Source organism: Bombus bifarius, unplaced genomic scaffold, assembly GCF_011952205.1.
Source record: "Bombus bifarius isolate JDL3187 unplaced genomic scaffold, Bbif_JDL3187 scf7180000008203, whole genome shotgun sequence".
Lineage (NCBI taxonomy): Eukaryota > Metazoa > Arthropoda > Insecta > Hymenoptera > Apidae > Bombus > Bombus bifarius.
In genome coordinates, this window is record NW_022884507.1 from 1,481,726 (window position 1) to 1,502,668 (window position 20,943).

At 37.0% G+C, this 20,943-nt stretch overlaps 1 protein-coding gene across 2 annotated transcripts; it reads left to right on the forward strand.

Moving 5' to 3' along the window:
• The first annotated feature begins 486 nt into the window (after window positions 1–486).
• LOC117210362 (histone-lysine N-methyltransferase trithorax) lies at window positions 487–18,922 on the forward strand. Of its 2 annotated transcripts, XM_033453305.1 has the most exons (11): window positions 487–885; window positions 1,476–2,904; window positions 3,090–3,656; window positions 3,745–4,178; window positions 4,332–4,493; window positions 4,554–4,949; window positions 5,122–9,948; window positions 9,994–12,053; window positions 12,234–12,396; window positions 12,501–12,647; window positions 12,776–12,949. In XM_033453305.1, exons 1-11 carry the CDS (start codon window positions 721–723, stop codon window positions 12,947–12,949), a joined length of 10,524 nt encoding a protein of 3,507 aa, XP_033309196.1. In that variant the 5' UTR covers window positions 487–720. The 2 variants fall into 2 exon arrangements, with proteins under 2 accessions (XP_033309196.1, XP_033309195.1); XM_033453304.1 differs by having other exon boundaries at window positions 721–885; window positions 5,122–12,053; window positions 12,776–18,922.
• Window positions 18,923–20,943: the final 2,021 nt, after the last annotated feature.

Sequence of the window (20,943 nt, forward strand, 5' to 3'; positions counted from 1 at the left end):
TAATTACTTAAATATAAAATAATCCTGTAATAGCACGGAAATATAAATTAATAAAATACAAAATTTGAGTAATGATTAAATTATTTATAAAATAAAAATTACATTAACGAACGTTGCAAAAGGAACATTAATATTCCCTAGTATGTGGTTGATACAAACTACGCAGCACTCAATATACGATACATGATACACACTATCATTGTGTATTATAATAATATACTTGTATTAATAAAAAACGATTGACTAGAAATTGAAAAATTGTATCTGTTCAACATTTTTATTATTTTATATACGCATAGTTATTAATTAAATAGAGTAATAAGAAATATTAATGAAATAGATATAATTAAATGCGATTGTATGCGAATTTGATAGAGAATCATACTTAGAGAGATTAAACGAAGAGTTAGCAGCTGAGCGCGCGTAACTTCAGTTCCGCTCTAGCAAAAGTTACTAGATGAATGCCCGCGTTTGTATTCGAAAACATATGTAATATGTACCCACCTTACTACTAGTCATTCTGTGTTTAACAGTACGCGCGTATTTCGCGGCTATCATCGAATTTAGCCGACGTTAACCGATGTTTAACGAAGCTTGTGAGTTCCGTGTGTGTTAAGTGTTCGTTGGTGTTCAGTTGGTGCGCCTCGACTGGGCAAAATCGCGTAAAATGGAAACAGAATTTCGTTGTGAGGTTGAGGTTGGCCGTTGAAAAAAGTGAACATGGGAAGGTCCAAGTTTCCCGGGAAGCCGCCAAAGACGGTCACCAGGAAACGGATCAAAGTTCTCGGTCAACCCGAGACAGCCCAAAGTGATTCGGTAACCGTCGCCGAGAACATCTACTACGGACTTTCCCTGTTCAACGAAACATTTGGTGACAATGAAAAGGTAATTCGTAGTTTACTTTCATGAGGACTACCTGGTGTAAGGCGTCTAATTAGTTACAAATCGTATCATTCTTTCTCCACTTACAAACTATTGTATTTGGTTTATAAGCGCCATAAGGACGCATACGGTGCCGATTCGCTCGCCAGAAAAACTCCAACGTTTGCCTCTATAATAAAAGTTAACCTATTAGAAGAGAATCACAGACTCGGAATGGCAGATGTATATAATACATACTGACGTACCGCTTACTTGAAAATGTCAATGATTTCATAAAAGATCGCCGTTCCGATCTTATTTTTATCAAGTAACTGTGTTTTACCGATTAATTGTTACCAATTTCTTTATTCTTCTTTCAAATAAAACTAATAATCTGCGATACATATCTTATTTCTTATTATAATCATAATATACCTTCAGATTACCGAATATCTATTACCATATTCAAAACACCAAATAAAATATGTTTACATGATAAAATGTGAAATATAAACATTTGATGTTTAATTCGATAATTTTTATATCGACAAAATGTTAATGCAAAAGAAAATATATATTATCTGTTTCTAAGGTTTAATGCATTTTTCTCATAGGAACATCCACCATTCCATGGCTTTAGCACTAAAGAAGCTAATCTTTCCGTGTCTTACATAAAAACGCAACAACATGACACAGAAAATACAACTGTTAAATCACCATCTGATGCTATTGATAGTTCTGTGCCACAGCAGAATGTACAGACTGTCGCAGATATTAAAAGTCCTCCATCGCATACTGAAAATAATACAGAAAAATTATGTGATAAAAATATCAAACTGGCGGAAGATGATAAAAAAGATGTGACTGCGTTAAATTCCAAACGTACTACTAAATTTCACAGACCCAAGAGTCGTAGAGCTTGTAAAAATATAAAATTCTCCAATTTTATGAAAACACCAGTATTAAAATCAGTAAATAATATCTTAGATCAGCATCAACGAACGAGACAACTACGTAACAGTACTGCAAAAAGATTATTACAGAGGGCAAAATCTAACAGTAACAATGTGCGCAATATGACGGCGCAATGTGGAGATAAACCGAATGCAGTAAGGAAATTTATTTTACCGGTTCGAAGTGCCCATTCGTCAAGAGTTATTAAACCAAATAAAAGATTTATCGAAGAATTAGAAGAAACTCCTGGAGCAGAACATAGTGAGAACGAAATTGGTACGCACGTAAAGAGAGCTAAAATTGCATTAAATAAACATTGTAATCAAGAACCAAAATTAAAAGACGGAAATATTACTAAACTCTACACAAAATTAAAAGATAAAGAAACAAAAAGTAAAGCCAAAAAGGTAATTCAGCGTGTAAATTCCAATGCCCAAACTCTTGTACAACCTGTAAAGAATCTTGAAAAATTAGCACCTTCTATACAAGACACACAATTAACAAAAACTGTTAGTACAGAAGTTAAAAAGATTAATTTATCAGCTAAAAACAAAATGGTAAAGTGTTCAACCGATGAATGCAATAGTGTTCAAGATGGTGTATCAAATGTAACCAGAAAAGCTCCAAATGCAAAATTAAATATCTCCAAAAATCAAAAATTAATTTCTGTTCCTACGAAAGTTCTTCCTGATTCTGATGTTCCAAGTTCAGAGTCTTCCAGGATTCAAACTAGATCAGGAACTCAAAATGATACAGTTGATTTAGAAGTTCAGACAACTTTTGAAGATTCAGCAAAAATGAAAGAAAATAATAGCGCAAAGGGTCGAAGCAATGTTGATAGCAGCAATAAAAATGCAGAGAGAAATTCAGATAATTTTGATACGGAAAGCACATTATCTGAAAGTGGAAGCGAACATAGTAATCATACAGAAGACGAACAGTCTGAATGGACTGGGATGAAACTAAACGGTGGGAAAGTTATTTTAAGAAAAGCAAGGCTAAAACTGGATAATAAATGTGTCAGTGGAACTGAAGGTCCCTTTTCAATGACAAATAGCAACAGTGTTACAAGTGGAAATACTAATTTAGGTATGAAAACAATAATGTTCACAATATGTTACTTTTATACAGTATTTTCTTTTAATTCAAATATTTGTATTGCACGATTAAAAATGTAGAATAATGCTTCGAATAAATAAGTAATATAATCGATCATATAAATGATGTACGAAATAAGAAAATAATAAATTCATTATGCTTTTATAATGTTTTAGGCTTAACAGGTACCATCAAATGTGGGGTTTGTGGTGCTGTACGGTTCTATCGATTTGTGAAACAAGCTCGAAAATTCGGTATTCACAGTTGTGAATCATGTAGAAAGTTTATCAGTAAAATGATTAAACGACAGGCTTGTGCAAAATCTACAAATAGTACACTTCCAGTCCTTCAATGTCATAAAGGCGATGGTTTATGCTTAGTACCACCTGTTGTAAGAAGTCAGCAATGGAATCTCATGAGATGTGTTTATAAAGCTAGATGCCCAGCTTGTTGGTTAAAAATGTGCTTGAAATGTTACAACATTCCTTCTTCTTTGAGAACAGGCTTAAATACATTGTTACCGCCAATGATGAGAGATCCTTTGAATATTCCATTAATATTGAATCAAGAAGATAATGATAATCAAGGGCAAAAATTAATATCTTCTAAGTTAGGTTGGCCTGCGGAAGATAGTTCAGAGAAAAATCTGTTCAAATCAGCTATGAATTGGAGAAACATAGAAATAGGTCAAAAGACAAGCTATCAAGGAACTGGTGGTTTTCTATATACAAAGTTAGATAAGTGTAAGATCGATCCTTCCAATTTATATATCCAATGTGTATACTATATATCTTTTCTTAATATGAATAATTTGCTTTTTCAATTTTCTAGTTGACTCATCACTGAATATATCGCCTAATAAAAAAAGAAGAAAAAACAATAGGATAAAAGTGAGGAAGAAATTGAAGAATCCAATGTTCTCCGTACCACCTTTAAATCAATGTCCACAACCTTTGAGACAGAGACTCGAATTGAAGGGACCAAGAGTGAAACATGTTTGCCGAAGTGCAAGCGTGGCTCTTGGTCAACCAATTGCAACTTTCCCCTCTGTAGATGGAAAAGAAGATACTGAAAGCAATAAGCACATTCCGAAAAATTTAAAGGAAAATGATAGGGTAGAGAAAAAGGATGACACAAAAGAAAAAGAGTCACAAAAACATAACGATGAGAATACTGTAAACCATAATACTGTCAATGCAACGCAGCAACCTCATCCAAAAAGAGGCAAATCACAACAAAATATATCAACGTCAAATTTTCAAGTAGTAAGCACACGTCGAATTAAAATATACAGATATATATATTTTGTTAGATACATTATATTAGTACAGTAAAATATATAAAATTTTAATATTATAGTTATATAATATTACGTAACATGAATATTTATAGTTTTAATAAAACTAATCACTTTGCAGGTGCCTAAAACGAATAATGATGCATTACACACAATATCGATAGATTTTTGGGAACAGTACGATCCTACAGAAGTTGGTGCAAAAGGCTTTGCCCTTATAGGTTCAGAACTCTTTCAGATTCCTGCTATTTGTTACCTTTGTGGAAGTGCTGGCAGAGAACCAGTAAGTAACGTATACACCTATATTGTTATATATGATCATACATTATAAAAATCTTTCCAGCTCATCCACTGTCAGTGCTGTTGTGAGCCATATCATGCCTTTTGTTTGGAACCCAGCGAATGGAATGCTTGTGCTCAACCAAATTGGTGCTGTCCTCGATGTACAATATGCCAATCCTGCCATCTAAGATCTGGTCCAAAATTGTCTTGCATTCGTTGTCGTCAATCATTTCACCATTCGTGTTTGTCAAAATCTGGTGTTAGTGCGAGACTTTACAGTCCTGAAAGACCTTATGTGTGTCAAAATTGTGTTAAGTGTAAAAGCTGTGGTAGTGAAGGAGTTAATGTCCATGTGGGCAATTTACCATTATGCTCCATGTGTTTTAAATTACGTCAACAAGGAAATTACTGTCCTCTATGTCAAAGATGTTACAACGAAAATGATTTCGATACAAAGGTAAGTGTACATATTTTATTTAGAAAATTTACTAAATATATATTTGTATGCGTAACTGTAAAAAATGACATGTGTGTACAGATACATAAAGATTTATGGGAAATACTACGATAAATAACGCTTTAAAACGGTATGTAAACTCGTTAAATAAACTCTGCATTTTATTTTTTAGATGATGGAATGTAGCGAATGTTCGTATTGGGTACATGCCTATTGCGAAGGAATTTCTGACGAGCGTTATCAAATTCTTAGTTATCTACCCGATACTATTGAATTTACATGCAGTCAATGTTCTTCAAATCCTAATTCTGTTTGGAGAAATGCCATAGAAGCTGAACTTAAGGCTGGTTTCATAGGAGTTATAAAAGCATTAAGTAAAAATAAGAAGATTTGCGCTGCTTTGAAATGGAGTCCAAGAAAAGAATGTTTATGCATATCTGTTTCTAATGGGAAAAAATTGGACTTTTCAAATGAGAAAACAGATTCAAATATAACCAATGTTAAAGAAGGCCTGAACGTAGAAGAAGCTGAAGAAAGTAATTGTGAAAAGACTAAAAATACAGAATTTGGACATAATAATAATAATTCAAAATCTGATTCGATAAATAAATTGGACGAAGATCAACCAAGCGATAGCTGTAACAGAAGAGGTTTAAGACGTCTTCGACAAAAATTTCATTTAAAAGAGTGTTCTGTTCGGGTAAAGAATTGCGCTGTGAAAGATACTCAAGACAATGATAAGAAAGATTCGGTAACTCAAGAAAATACAAATAGTAATTCTAATGATACAGAATGCCATTGTTCAGAGCAGCAAATCATTGTCAGACCTTCGCCTACGCTAATGTCGGTGAAACGAAAAGTCAATAACAATGAATATAAAACGCTGTTACAGTTTCATTGTGATATGGAACATGTCATAAGTCGTACTGGAACGAAGGATCTTACAGAAGCTTATCACGAAATTTTACAAGATGTGTTCCCATGGTTTAGTCCGAAAAGTATAAAAAATAATAATGGCAAAGGCGATCCGTTAACAGCTACTAAAGATATTGGTAAAGACGATAGTCCAGTTACAAAATTTGATGATTCTATTCTGGAAGTATGGAAAGAAGAGGTGATCAAAGCACCAAAAGCAATCGCAGCTAAAACAGCAAATTTATATAACGTTCATGTCGAAGATAGTAGATCATGTTGTTTGTGCAAAGGTTTAAGCGATGGTCCAGAAACGAAAGAAGGACGGCTACTATATTGCGGGCAAAACGAGTGGGTACATTCGAATTGCGCGCTTTGGTCTAATGAAGTATTTGAAGAAATCGATGGTTCTTTACAAAATGTTCATAGTGCTATTTCAAGAGGTCGATTAATTCGTTGCACAGAATGTGGAAAGAAAGGGGCCAGCGTTGGCTGTTGCGCGAAGAATTGCAACAGTACCTTCCATTATCCTTGTGCTAGAAACGTTGGTCTTGCCTTTAACGACGATAAAACAGTATTTTGTTCTTCGCATTTAAATAACTGTACGCATAAAACATTGCAAAATGAGAATGAATTTAGTTTACAAAGACCAGTATATGTAGAATTGGATCGTAAGAAGAAAAAATACGCGGAACCAAGTAAAGTGAAAGTTATGATAGGCTCATTGATGATCGATTGTTTAGGTACAGTTATACCTGAATACTCTGATACAATTGAAAGAATTATACCTTGCGATTATAAATGTTCTCGGTTATATTGGTCTACGGTAAACCCATTTAAAATTGTAAGATATTATATTAGAACGTACGTGCAGATGTATGTACCAGAGGTTTCTTCCAATTTAGAAAATAATATAACTATTGATCATTCTAAAGAACAAGAAGAAGAAGATACATTAAATACACAGAAAAGTGAATATTTAGCTGTAAAACAAACTCTAGATGCTTTGATCGATGCAGTTTGTAACAAAGAAGTGGATGAAAATCTGGCAGAACAAAATAATACAGATCTTTTACCTCCAGAATTGAAAGAAGCTATATTCGAAGATTTGCCACATGATTTATTAGATGGTATTTCCATGCAAGATATATTTCCAAAAATGACGTACGAAGATTTTATAGCAATGGATTTGAAAAATGATGGGACCTTCGCGGCAGATCTATTCAAGGATGATATGCTGGCATCCGAAGTAGACGAAATGATAAAGCCATCCGAAAGTAAAGTTTCAAAGATAGATCCTTCTTTAGTAGAATTAGGATCGCATAACGATTTATGGGTTCATTTGGAAACGAAAACGTCCGTTCAAGATCTAATGGACGATTTGTTTAGTTCAAAAAATCAAAAACGCGGAGGCAGAGAACTGAAGCGATCTAAATCGGAAGTAATATCGAATAGCCCGTTAATCGTTGGAGGACAAAGGCACCATCAACGATCTTGCAGTTTAACGTGGAGTTGTAAATTAGATGGTACTTACGGTCCCAGCATAAAACGAAGGAAATTGTCTAGGAATTCAAGCATGACGAAATCAAACGAGACAAGCGTGATGGTATTAGATTCGCAAAACGAACGGCCGCCTACTTTGCACGAGTTAAGGATTCCAGACAGTATCATGGTTACTGTAGGCAGAGCAAATACACCTAATATTTTATCCGATTCTATGCGAGAATTAAAGTATTGCATCGAGGATGCTACCAGTGGTATTAATCGTAGAGTAATATCTAGTAGTCGCGAGGAAGGTAAAGAGCATAAACGGTTGTTTTGGCATGCGAGGCAACAACCGCGAATATTACAAGTCGACGGCCCTGCCGATCCAGGCAGCGCCAGTGAATGCAGTTCACCGGAGTATAATATAGAAGAAAAGAGTACGGCATTACGCGTGGCAGAACATTTATCGATTCCGCAATTAGACGGCATCAACGACGAATCGTCGTGCGACAGCAGCGAAATTACTTCGTCTAGCGAGAAGGACTGCTGCAACTCTTATTATACAAAGTCTTCGAATAATATTTTACGATCAAAGCGTATATATGGATTTATTAGATCGCACATTGGGAAATACGAGGATAAAGCACAAAAAACGAAAGGAGGTGACGGCCTTTCCGGCAATTTTCAACAAAGATCGAACGCAGCGCAACAAACAAATCCGCGGGAGAATAATTTGAAATTGAATCTGAAAATTCCACAGTTGGACGGTGCCGATGATATTTCCAGCGACGACGAGTGCGTATCACCGCAACACATTGAAAATGAGACGACCACCATTACATCTCGATGCGATGCACCATTTGATCACATAGATCGCCCTGTAACTTGTAAACGATGCCGCTGTACATATAGAACGCAAGATAGTTACAATAGACACTTGGCAAATTGTGATATCATGATAACGAGCGACAGCGATTCCGAAACTATGGATAATAAGTTAGCATCGCCTGATTCTAGATTTTCTCCGAGTATCGGATCTGTATCTCCTCAATTTATAACGTTGTCTCCGTCTGAGGGGCATACACTTTCATCCGATTATCCAGACATCCAAGCTACTTCGCCTTTGGAAGCTTCCGTACCATCGCCTCATCCGGCTATTCAAATCGAACCGATAGCACAAGCGATTATTACGCCGCAAATTCATACGCACGCTACCGTCGAAACCGTTCATCAAACGGTACTAACATCAAACGATATGATCGTACAAACGCAGTATACTAGAACTACAACTACATTACCGAATGCCACGGTATTACCTCAAGAAAGTACTGTTCAAATAACAGAAATCACAGATCCCCCATCTGTTGCAAGCGATTCCAGTATGTCGCAAAATATCATCAATACTCCTATGAATTCTCCAGATGGTGCAAGTTCCCAAACGGTTCCAAGTCCACAAATATCGCCTACGTTTTCTTCCACCGGCGTACAAACTGCGTCTTCGACGGAATCGTCGCAAGGGAACAGTATTCAGATAACGAAGTTGGCTAAATCAAAATCTCCCAGAGCGCCAAAGTCTCGGACGAAAGGAATCAAAACGCAAATCGTGAAAAATAGTATACAGCCGCACAACAATGGACATGCTAGATTTCAACCGATGCAGAACAATACTCCGATTATACAGTTGCAACAAGCTCAAAGACCGAGTGGGCCAACTGTCATATTGCAACAAGCATCTCCTGGCATCATGTCCGCGTACGTTGAAACATTGCAACAACAGTCCGGACAAAACCTTCAGTACGTAACGACGATCGGTGGTCAGCATGAAACTGCTGCAGCGTTTAAACCTCAGTTCATAACAGCTAATCATTTAATTCCTGGTGCATACATACAAGCATCTTCCGACAACTTGTTGGCATTGCAAAACGGGGGTATATCGATATTGCCAGGTGTACAGATCGCTCAAACACAGCCAACGGTCCTTGGAACGATTATACAGCAACAACCTAGTGCGATTCAATGTGGAGTTATTTCGTCGGAACAGTTATTATTGAGCTCGACACCAACGCTAGAAATGTTTACAGATTCGACGGGCAGTATGTTTCTGTCGAACCAGCCGATGTATTACGGTTTGGAGACTATCGTAAGCAACACGGTGATGTCTTCCAGTCAGTTCATGACTGGCACGGTACCGCAAGTATTGGCAAGCAGTTACCAAACGACAACGCAAGTTTTTCAAGCTTCTAAACTGATGGAACCTATCGTAGATGTTCAGGCTGTTCCAGGTGTTCCCACTGTGACGGCAGTGCAGTCCGTACAAAACGTATCCGGAGTACCAAGCGTACCAAACGTTGCTAATGTATCCAACGTAACCAATATAACCAGCATACCTAATGTACCTAGCGTAACAAATGTACCTAATGTTCCGACTGTTCCCGCTATACCGACTATACCCACTGTAACCACTGTACCCACTGTATCCAATGTCTCTAACGTATCTAATATGCCAAGCATAACAAATATACCGAATGTGTCCAATGTACCTACGGTACCTAGCGTGTCTAACGTGCCTAGCGTACCTAGCGTACCTAGCGTACCTAGTGTACCTAGCGTGCCCAGCGTGCACAACGTACACAGCGTGCCTAGCGTTCCTAGTGTACCTAGTACAATACCCGGTGCATCTAATACACCTAGCATACCTAACGTACCTAACGCATCCAGTATGCCTAGCGTGCCTAACGTATCGAACGTACCTAGTATATCTGGTATACCTACCAACTTACCTACCAACGTATCCAGCGTACCCGGTGTATCTAGTATACCTAACGCATCTAATGTATCTAATATACTTAATCCAGCACCTACTTTGTCCAGTACTTCTAACATTACTAACATACCGGCTGTACCTACCGTTCAAAATGTATCTAACGTTTCAACCTTACCATCCAAAGTTGGCAATATTTCCGATATGTCTACGGTACCCGGTGGTTACGTGGTAGTAAATCAATCGACCACGCCTATAGTAGAATCGTCTATCGCAACATCACAGATTCATATTCCAGCGACACCCGAGCAAAATTTTCCAACGGCCACTTGTAACACCATGTTGCCTGTATCTTGTCAAAGCGTCGTAGAACCAGTAACATCGATAGAGCTATCGTCAGATACGTGTGCATCCGAAGCTCAAGCTGCGGTAAGAGTGACATCGTCTCCAAAGTTGTTGCAAAACTCAATACCGACGATACCGAGAGTAGCTGTACGGCCAAGTCCAGTTTCAAACTCCGTTGTACAACCTAACAACGGACCATGGAAGATCACAGAACCGTTGTTTGGCTCGGAACAGATGATGAACAATAATGTCCGACCGTACTTTGACTCGAAACACGTGTCAGAGAATACCAGTATGATAAAGTCTAGCATATCATCTAAAATACCCCCATTACCTAATCACTGTATAACTCAAAGGGATATCATTGTAAATAAGTTAAACCACGATGTAAATAATGTGCATAATAATTATAATAGTACCGTACCGAATTCAAACAATATTAATGTAAGTACAAGTAATAATCCAGTGATTGCGAGCTCGACTGTACAAAATAAAATTACAATGTCTACGAGCAACGTACCAACGAGTAGGCCGATGAACAGAGTGCTGCCTATGCAAGCCGTAACTCCGAAACAGGATACGACGAAGAGCATGCAGAAAACAGAAATGATCATAGAAGAGCCAACGAAACCGGTAATTAAGCCAGCAGAACCGGAACAGAAGCTTGGAACGGAATCTGATAAGAAACAGATAGTGGAAGCTGTGACGCCAACGGTGAAGAAACCAGCAGAGACCACTATAAACAACATAAACGAAACGCTGAAATTGAACACCGAAACGATCGAGAAGGTGAAGGAAAATCTGAAATTGGAACTGGACAAAGAGAAACTGCAGAATGCCTCGTTGAAGATAGTACTGCAGAAGCAGCTGCAAGATGGTTCTTACAAAATTACACACAACATGAAAGCAGTGACGCAGAATAAGAAACCACCGCAAGTGACGTCCGTGGAGATATTGCCGTCGAAACAGGTGCCGCAGATAACCTCTTTGCAATTGTTACCGATAAAAACGTTCACATTGAAAACGAACAAGATCGAGGAGAAGGTAAAACCTATCGATAACCAGTTTAACATACTGAAAACCAAAACTCCGCCAGTTGCCGTGAAAAAGCCAAGAATGATCAGTAAGTCGATCAAATCTGTACAGCCGAACGTAGGAAATATGCAAACGCAGAAATCGAAAGGACCGACATTGATGTACGAGATAAAGTCGCAGGATGGATTCACTCATACCGCCTCCTCCATGGCCGAAGTATGGGAAACCGTGTTTCAAGCTGTGCAAAATGCACGAAAGGCTCACAACTTACCTCCGTTGCCTCATAACCCTCTCACCGAAAATCTGGGCTTGGAAAATAACGCCACCGTCTACCTGGTCGAACAGCTACCAGACGTGAACAGATGTACCAAATACAAACCTCGATTTCATAATTTAGCACCGCCAAAACCGGGAGAAACGGAAAATGACTTACCGAATGCGTGTGTTAATGGTGCTGCTCGTGCAGAACCGTTCAAAGGGAGAAAAGTTCATGATATGTTCAGTTGGCTCGCGTCAAGGCACAGGCAGCAACCAAAAATGATCGCTATCTCCGAAGCTGAGTCCAGGTAAAGCATCTTAATACGTGCAATTAATAAAGTCACTTAATTTTCTCTTTCTTTTCTCTTATATATATATACGTATGTGTGTGCGAGAGCGTGCGTGTGCGCGCGCTACTGTGTGTATGTATACACACACTGATACATCGTACGTCGGAGGATATATGTTGCATTGTTTTATTATTACAGACGAGTGGCAAGCACAAATTTACCAATGGCGATGCGCTTTAGGATACTTAAAGAAACGTCGAAAGAATCGGTTGGAGTATACCATTCTCACATACATGGTAGAGGTTTATTCTGCCTAAGAGACATCGAAGCTGGAGAGATGGTTATCGAGTATGCTGGTGAGGTGTGTAGAGAGATGAAAGGCGTTGTTATTTATATAATCTCTTTTACTAACTATTTATGTATCGAATGTAGTTTTCTTGGGTAATATTTTATAAATGTTTACAGGTGATTCGTGCCTCGTTAACTGACAAACGAGAAAAATATTATGATAGTAAAAACATAGGATGTTACATGTTTAAAATCGACGATCACCTAGTCGTTGATGCCACGATGAAAGGAAATGCGGCAAGATTCATTAATCACTCGTGCGAGGTATTTATTCGTTTGGCGAATGTATTTTATTTATTTTATTGAAATATACGTTTCGTTTTCCTTATGAACTTGAATTTATCTGAAAAATTGTATCGAACTAATTTTGTAACTTGAAAATCATATTTCAGCCAAATTGTTACTCGCGAGTGGTAGACATCCTAGGTAAGAAGCATATATTAATCTTCGCTCTCCGTCGCATTATTCAAGGAGAAGAGCTAACGTATGACTACAAATTTCCTTTCGAGGATATCAAGATTCCATGTACCTGCGGTTCCCGCAGATGTCGTAAATACCTCAACTGAGACTGCATATACAGCTATCGTAAGCAGCCAACCGTAAGCGGCACAGCAAAAAATATTGTGCTATAATTATGTGCGCTTTGGAATAGGATTCATTTTATTGAACGTTATTCATTTAATCATCAAACTATTTTCAGAGATTGCAGCTTTTTATTATTATAAAAGAAATAGATATACATTTAAAATATTAGAAGGCCAGATATAGTACACAAAACATCGCGTTATGACAATGTTACTTTAAACAGCTACACTTGGTAGTTGATTTAAGGGATATACTTATAGCAATAAATAATTGAATATGTCCTGCTTACGTACCCAACGAGCCTTGCGTGCTTTATCGCACTAAGACTCATGAAAGTGTTACTTTATCCACGCCTGTGCTTTTATGCACTTCTTTTAGACTCTACTTATTATCTTGACTATCGAGGCTTAAGCGTACAAGTTATCGTCACTTTACACTAAATCGACAATGCTTCTAGCTTATACGCATTTATAAGATATATACGTACACATACATGTGTACGCAAATTTCTTCTCTATATATTATATGTTATTTTCAGTCATAAATTCAGTGATCCTAAATGTAATTGAACAAGTTTGATTCTGTGAAATTAAACAAAATCGACTTGCATAGGATAAAATCGACGACCTATATCTATAGGAACACGGACGAGTTTCCCTCGACTAGGACTTATCTTTTTCTCATTACGTACTTGAACGTAGGAACTATGATCGTTTACTACGCGACGTGTATCACGCAATTACGGATTACCGGCGAGACTTATGAAATAAAAAGCACACAACTTTATTGTAAGTTTCAATTTTACCAGATTGTACCATTGTAACCAGATAATTCAATGTTCTTGAAAACTTTATGTAAATCTAAAATTTAGTGTACAGTGTACGACTAACTTCGTGACATTTCATGTCTGATGTAGGGCCAGATTTCAAACGTTCTTGTAAAATATGTAATTGTTAGATTAGACATTGTCTTGATGTAAGTACAGCTACCAACTTAACTTAAGTTAGTAACGTAGATGTTTTAAGAAACAAAAAAAAGAACATGAGCGCGCGCATAAGAGGATGTGAGGGAGAGAGAGTGAGCGGGAGAGAGAGAGAGAGTGAGAGAAAGAGAGAGAGAGAGAAGGGGGAAGGGAGAGAATGGCTAGAAGGAACAGTTTCCTGGCGTGGGATACTGTTTGAAGGTGTACCTACTTTGGCAGACATTGATGATATTTTAAGTCTTATAATAACAGGAAAAGAAATGAAAGAACAAAGAAGATTGGAAAGAAAGAGGCTTGCTTTCCCAAGAAATTGAAGCCTGTTCATTTGTTTCGAACGAACATATTACGTATATATGCGCAATTATTTTGATATGTTTTTATAGATTTTTAAACGATGCACCCATGCGTTTGTGCTTCCGCCTTGCCAATATTACAATATTAATCTCGTTACTTTATTTTTATATTTAAAGACTACAAATCGCTAGGGAATAGAGAAAAACAAATTTTTTATTTTAGAGAGAAATCCGATAGGGCGGTACCGCTCTGTTCATATAGGAGATTAATCTTCATTTTTTCCCGTAGTTTCTGTTCAAAATTTGTCTATGATTTATAAGAGGCAAGTATGATCACACGTAATCGATTACGTTGACACAGAGTGTAAAAAGATAATTAGATCATTGTTTCAAGTAAACTTTTCTAGAATACGAATATTTCTAGAAAATATTTGTGATATTTTCCCACACTGGGGAAAGTTATGAATGTTCTTTATAGGAATATATTTCAGATTTTTACGGATACACGTGTATATAACGTATATTCCGTAAAAAGCACCTTTCTGTGAAATGCAGTTTTGCCTTACCTTTAATGTACCTACGCTTTAAACCCGGTGATAGATTTAGATATACCCTGATGACTTATATTCAAACTGAAAAAAAACTAATTGTGTCTATGCATCCATTAAGCTATAATAAAGTATTTTAGTGCGGTTAATCAATTTCTGCCGAGGTGGTTGTCCCTTAAATTTGGTGCTCCATGGACACCGTTAAGTGCACTTTACACGAAAAAATGGCCTAGAGTAAGAAATAATAGGTGGCAGCGGAAGAGTTTGATAATAATAAGAAATGCGTTATATATACGAGGAATATCGATCGCGAATTTATTTAACGAAGTAATATAAAGAAGTAAATGATGGCAGGAACATTATTTGAGCACGCAAGTATTCGTCGTCAGTCGTGCAACATTTTAATCGGCCTGGTTTGGTACAAAATGCGTATGCTGATTTGTAAAAAGTTATAAAACAAGGGGAAAAAATAGAAACTTGTTCTGGTCACGAGAAATTGCCATTTTTTAGGTATTTTGAATCTTTTCTTCTCCTTTTTTTTTTTTTTTTTTTAATGCTATGATTATCAATAATTAATAACTATTATTGGAAGATGAATATTGTTAATATAATGATAATTAATTTTAATCTGTATAAAAAAAAAAAAGAAATAATATGACATAAGAAAGGTAATTACTTGAAAATATAATAGCAATGTTAGATATTTTATTAATATTTATTATACTTATGGATGATGGTTTTAGGATTAACAAGATCTATTAATTACATTGAACATGATTTAGAGAACATGGTGCACACGATGGTCTAATATTGTTGAAAAGATACGGACGTCTGCTTTTTTTATGCAGGAGAAGAAAGAGCATTCTTTTCTCTTTAAGATGAAAAAAGAAAAAAAAGTAATGCATTCTTGTAATTGTTATACGATATCACCGCGAGCAATTTAGGATTATGGGATATAAGCGATGTGTTTTCGCTATACTTTATATTCCCATCGCAGATTACTAATATCTCTATGCTGACTGTAACGATAATCTATAATGGGTATATATTTAAATTTAAACATGTCAGTAGGTAAATTAAGAACACTGTTTTTTAATTATTTTTTTATTTGTGAAATCCATATAAAATATCGTATGCTCTGAGAAAGAAAAAGAAGAAAGAAAGGGAAAGTAGATATTAGCGTTCGTATAACAGCATATGAACGATTATGTTCTATGCAATCACTTCTCTGGCGGAACTTTTCAGAGTTTACCGAGCGCTTTTCTGAAACATACTCTATATCCTCTTAAATGATTACTGATTACCTATCTCACGGAGTGTGTACAAACTCCTTAGTATTACGTATCCAGCCTTCATTATTATGGTTATTATTATTATTATTATCGATTAATTATAATCCACACGAGAAGATAGCATAATACACTGTCACTCATACTGTGCACCGTTTGTTTAAACTACACCCGTCAGCACCTTTGGAAAATGATTCGTATGAAAAACAGTAAAAATTTGGACGTGTTAGAGAGAAAGAACTCGAATATGTATATGTATACCTTACCTCGACATAAATTTAGGTATTAGAAAAGTGTTGGATATTTACTACTTTGGTGTGATAATGAAACGAGTGGTTAAGTTTACTCATCATGGACCTGTACGGTGCCCGTTATTACCTTTTACGACAATTTCGAGAACATCGCAGCGTTGCATCCTCTTATGATCGAGAGTTTCATCTCTTCGAATTTTTGGGTTCTTCGTTTCATCGGTAAAGACAAGGAATTTAAAGGGGCAGAAATTTCAAACGCAAAACGCTTTTTAAATCGTGTATGAACGAAACGAAACGAAAAAAGAAAAAAAAAAAAGATAAGAGAAAGGAAAGAAAAGAATAGTATTATTCTAATGTTTAAACGAATTGTAGAATTTTTAATATTGTACTTGTTTAAAAGAAGATAGAAGGATAGAAAGATGATGCGGCAGCAAAAAGAAATTAAACGATGGTTTTGAGAAATTTAAAAATAAATGAAGAAAGAAAGAAAAGAGAATGAAAGGAAAATTGAAAAAATTGTCTGTGATTATCAGTCATAATAATCTTTAGGTCAACATATTTTTTAGAGAATATTTTTTAGCAAATTACAAAATTTATGATATACCCCTATTATTGATATGATATTGGATCAGACACGCTACGCATAATATTAAAATAAAATGAAAAAAAAAAAAAGAAATGAAGAAAAAGAATTGAAACTGTAAAAGTTGCAAACTGTTTAATAGAATTATGAATAGTTGAGATCGATGGCTGTTGTAAAATATTCAGTGTTTGGACGAATAATTATTAAAAACTATTTATAATATCGATCAATATCGAGGTACGATTATATATTATTGTATCGTATACTATAGTAGCGTTTCTATCTCTTTTGCGTTTGCATATTCATCGGAATAGATTATAGAAGAGAATTGGTCGTAGGTCCGTACAAGACGAAGTCGTGATGAATGTAAAATTAAACGAAGAGACGCTGCGGGTAAATGGGATGTATTTACTGCACGCGTTCAGCGTGTAAATTGTCGTTATAAAATCCATCTACTTATTGTAGAGAACTTATGAAATAATCGTAATATTTACATTAACCAGATGATATGCATACCACATAGAGACACATAACTACTGCTTTCATCACACTATACAAAGGTACAGACACACACACGCATAATACACACAAAGGAAGATAAGAGACACTACAAAACCGTACGCCCATGTTTTGTAATTAAATGTTTTGTTAGTATTATATGAGAAATTAACAAAATAAAAACAAAAATGGAAGTATAAACATGTATATTCCGTGCTGTATGTAAAAGTACCCTCTCTACCGCTATGTTATATCTAGAATGGAATAGAAACTGAAACTGGTGAAGTCTGGTTCTATCTTCTACCTTACAATTCTCGTTAAACACGAAGCTAGATTTTTCTCTCCTCGCGCTGGTTTCTATGTTTGCAGCCAGCGTTCAACCGAAATGCCGAGAGAAAAAGAAGAGTAAACTGCGACTCTCGCTTGTATCTCGTTAATTTTAAATATTGTCAGCGCGCAATTAGTTTAAGCATAAAGCGGCAATCTTATCTGCTCTTTGTTCGTTCTCACAAATGGGTAGACTGGGCAAGTACCATATTGTAATCTACGATACACCATTTGTAACAGCGACGTGCGTTATAGGTCATGCTTTTTTTCACGTGTGAGAATACTCTTCTTTTTTTTCCTCTGTTTTTTTAATGTGTGTATTCGGTTGAGCGCGCGTCGCTGACTCATGTACGTTGCTCGGATGTTGTACGTACCTCGTCTAAAACGAGAAAAAAGGAACAGAATTTCTTCTAAAGTAGAATCGATATCTGTGCATTTGCTTGCTCGCTCGATGAAACGTCCGCGAATTGGTAATTGATGTGTCGTTCGTTATCATTATGCGTCGAGAAAGCAAGAAAGAAACAGCATTAAAATTGTCTAATGTAATTTTGCAATATTCGAGATATTTCATTGTCGTCATCGTGCGACGATGCAGCAGTCGTACCGTGAAAATTCGATTCAAATGTTTTTCCAGCGAGAAACAATTACTACGCGAATTAAGATTATCCGGGTACTCGAATAAGTGATTTTTCGGGGCAAAATCAGTATTAAGAATCTCAAGAGAAAATACGTACATACATGTAAATTCCTAAGAGCAATAAGTAGTTAATTCGAAACATACGACTCTTGTAGTAATAATCAATCGGCATTACAGTAACGTATCTCGTTTATCTCATTTGAATAAAATACAATTGCGGGATAAGATACGGCAGAAATCATAGAAACAGAGTATGTTGTAACGCTAGGCATACATTATTATCGTTATTTTCGCGTGTATTATTACTGCACAGTCCTTCCACAAACTATCTTAATCGCATTATTAAACGAATGTAGCGTAATAAAATGTTAGATGATGTAGATACAATGTAAATACGATAATGTATCGCTTGACAAATGAAATTTTATTAATACATTCGCTTGTTTCGTATTTAAAGAAAAAGGAAAAAAAAAAGAGGAAATGAAGAAGAAATATATGATAACGCTGGAATTATTATTTAGGGGTGCACATTACAAGTAAAAAAAAAAAATGAAAAAAAACTAAAGATTCTCAGATAGAAGGGAAAGGTATTTTTAATAAAATCAATTATTAAATAATTCAATGTTATTTAAGCGTAATGATACATCATAATCATTCAAAGTATATGAAATAAATGAGAAAAACAAGAACATAGTATTTATTACCTTATCGGTAAATTAGATTATTAGCGTAAACATATTACGAACCAATTCGTACAACCATTGTGTATCGGAGATTATAAAAGGCACGTTACTGCAGTAACAGCATCGTGCTCGAACGTTTCCGTAGAACAGTGAATAACCTCCTCGTTCTCACGTACGGACACTTAAGAAGCATGGTTATCCTACTCCCTCTCCTTTTACTTCCAGTTTCAAGAAAAGCGTTACACGCGGACATTCGCCGCTCTTTTCTTTCTCTGTCTTTGTTCTTCGAGTAACATCAAAGTATGTACTTGTACTACGATTCCTACATCTCCGCGCTACCGCGTGTTCTCGGCAACGAGGGTTTCGTAGTTCCACTCACCTCCTCCTTTCCCTCCTTTATCTCCACACCACGATTTTCGTTACCCACCGCCATCACCATCTTTTCCACCTTCTCGACCGCAACAGCGCTTTCATGCATCCCTTTTCGTTCCCACATGCAGTGGACGACAAGGTGTTAGTCATCTCAAGGACGTTTGCTGTAATTGGGATAGGTCGGATAGATATGGTGGGAGCGGGGGTGGGGAGGTTGATGAAAAGAGACGGGACGAGGTTAAAGAGAGGGAGGTACGTTGAGAGTAGAAAAGTGGGGGGAAACGAAAGTAGCAAGAGCGAGAGGGATACACGGTTAGAGAGAACTAGCGGCGATGCGTGCGTTTCTGTAAATGGCGCCTGGCTGAGCGTCGCGCGTCACAGTGTCCTCTCTTTCTCTTTCTTGTGGCGCAGCCGTGAGCAGTGAGCACTAGTGAGCAGGGCTCGCGCGCGTCGTCGTAGCACGGTAGTGCGTAGTGCATCAGTCCTGGACCGGAGGTTGTACCGTGAGATACGCGAAAATCTGATGCGAGTGAACGGTTACCGGTGACATCTTTTTTTTCGTGGTTTGTCATGGCGTGTTGTGTCGCATTTATCGTAAGTGAACGTCGATGCTAGTGGTACTCAGCGTTGAATTGGCATGCATGCAACATGGAAGAAGGTGCGTTAGTGCTACGATAGTGGTTTCCAAGCCAGGAGAGTTCCGCGACAGCAACGCCGCCTGTACACGGAACGAAGAGTATATCGGCTGTTATCGCCTCCTACTTCTCTCCTCTTCTTCCTCCCCTTCATCCTTGTCCTTACTATCAACACGCAGCCGCCTCTTCGCCTTTGTTCGGACTCGTGCGAGCTCGTTGCCACGGGCACTACGGAGGCCGCCTCGCAGGTAAAGACCGATTCAGGGCCGATACTGTCACAAGATACTAGCGCGCGCGCGCGCATATACACAGGCACGCGCGCGCGCAAACACGCACATAACAAACAGAAAGATAGATCGAAAGGAAAAGAGAGTGCTCGTCACCGTTGATGCACCGTTCGTGTTTCATCATTCTCGGTGGGAATACCAGACAAAAAAAAAATAAAGATTGTGAGGTTAGGAATGGAGTCTGTTCGCAGTCACCGACGTAGGTGAAAATGTAATTAAGTTCCGTTCCACTCGGCTGACGTGAAACCGTGCGCCAGCGTAAGTCTTTCGATATACATATGTACCTGTGCGTAATACATTCGAGTGAAATGCGAAATATTTAGTAGTATCCGCACAATGTGAAACTATGTAGAAATATACCAAAGATAGGCGGAGATGAAAAAAGGTAGATAAGCAGTCAGTTTATTTTATATACACCTTCCTACGTACATATTACCAGATTATCGATCATAGTTTGGTCAGTATCGATCCTGTTTCGGAGCTATAGGATATGTAATATACGTAATATCAACGATCAAATGATATTAAAAATTAAGCAGAAAATTATTTATAACACGTATAATAACCAATTTTTCGAAACAAAGGTTCAT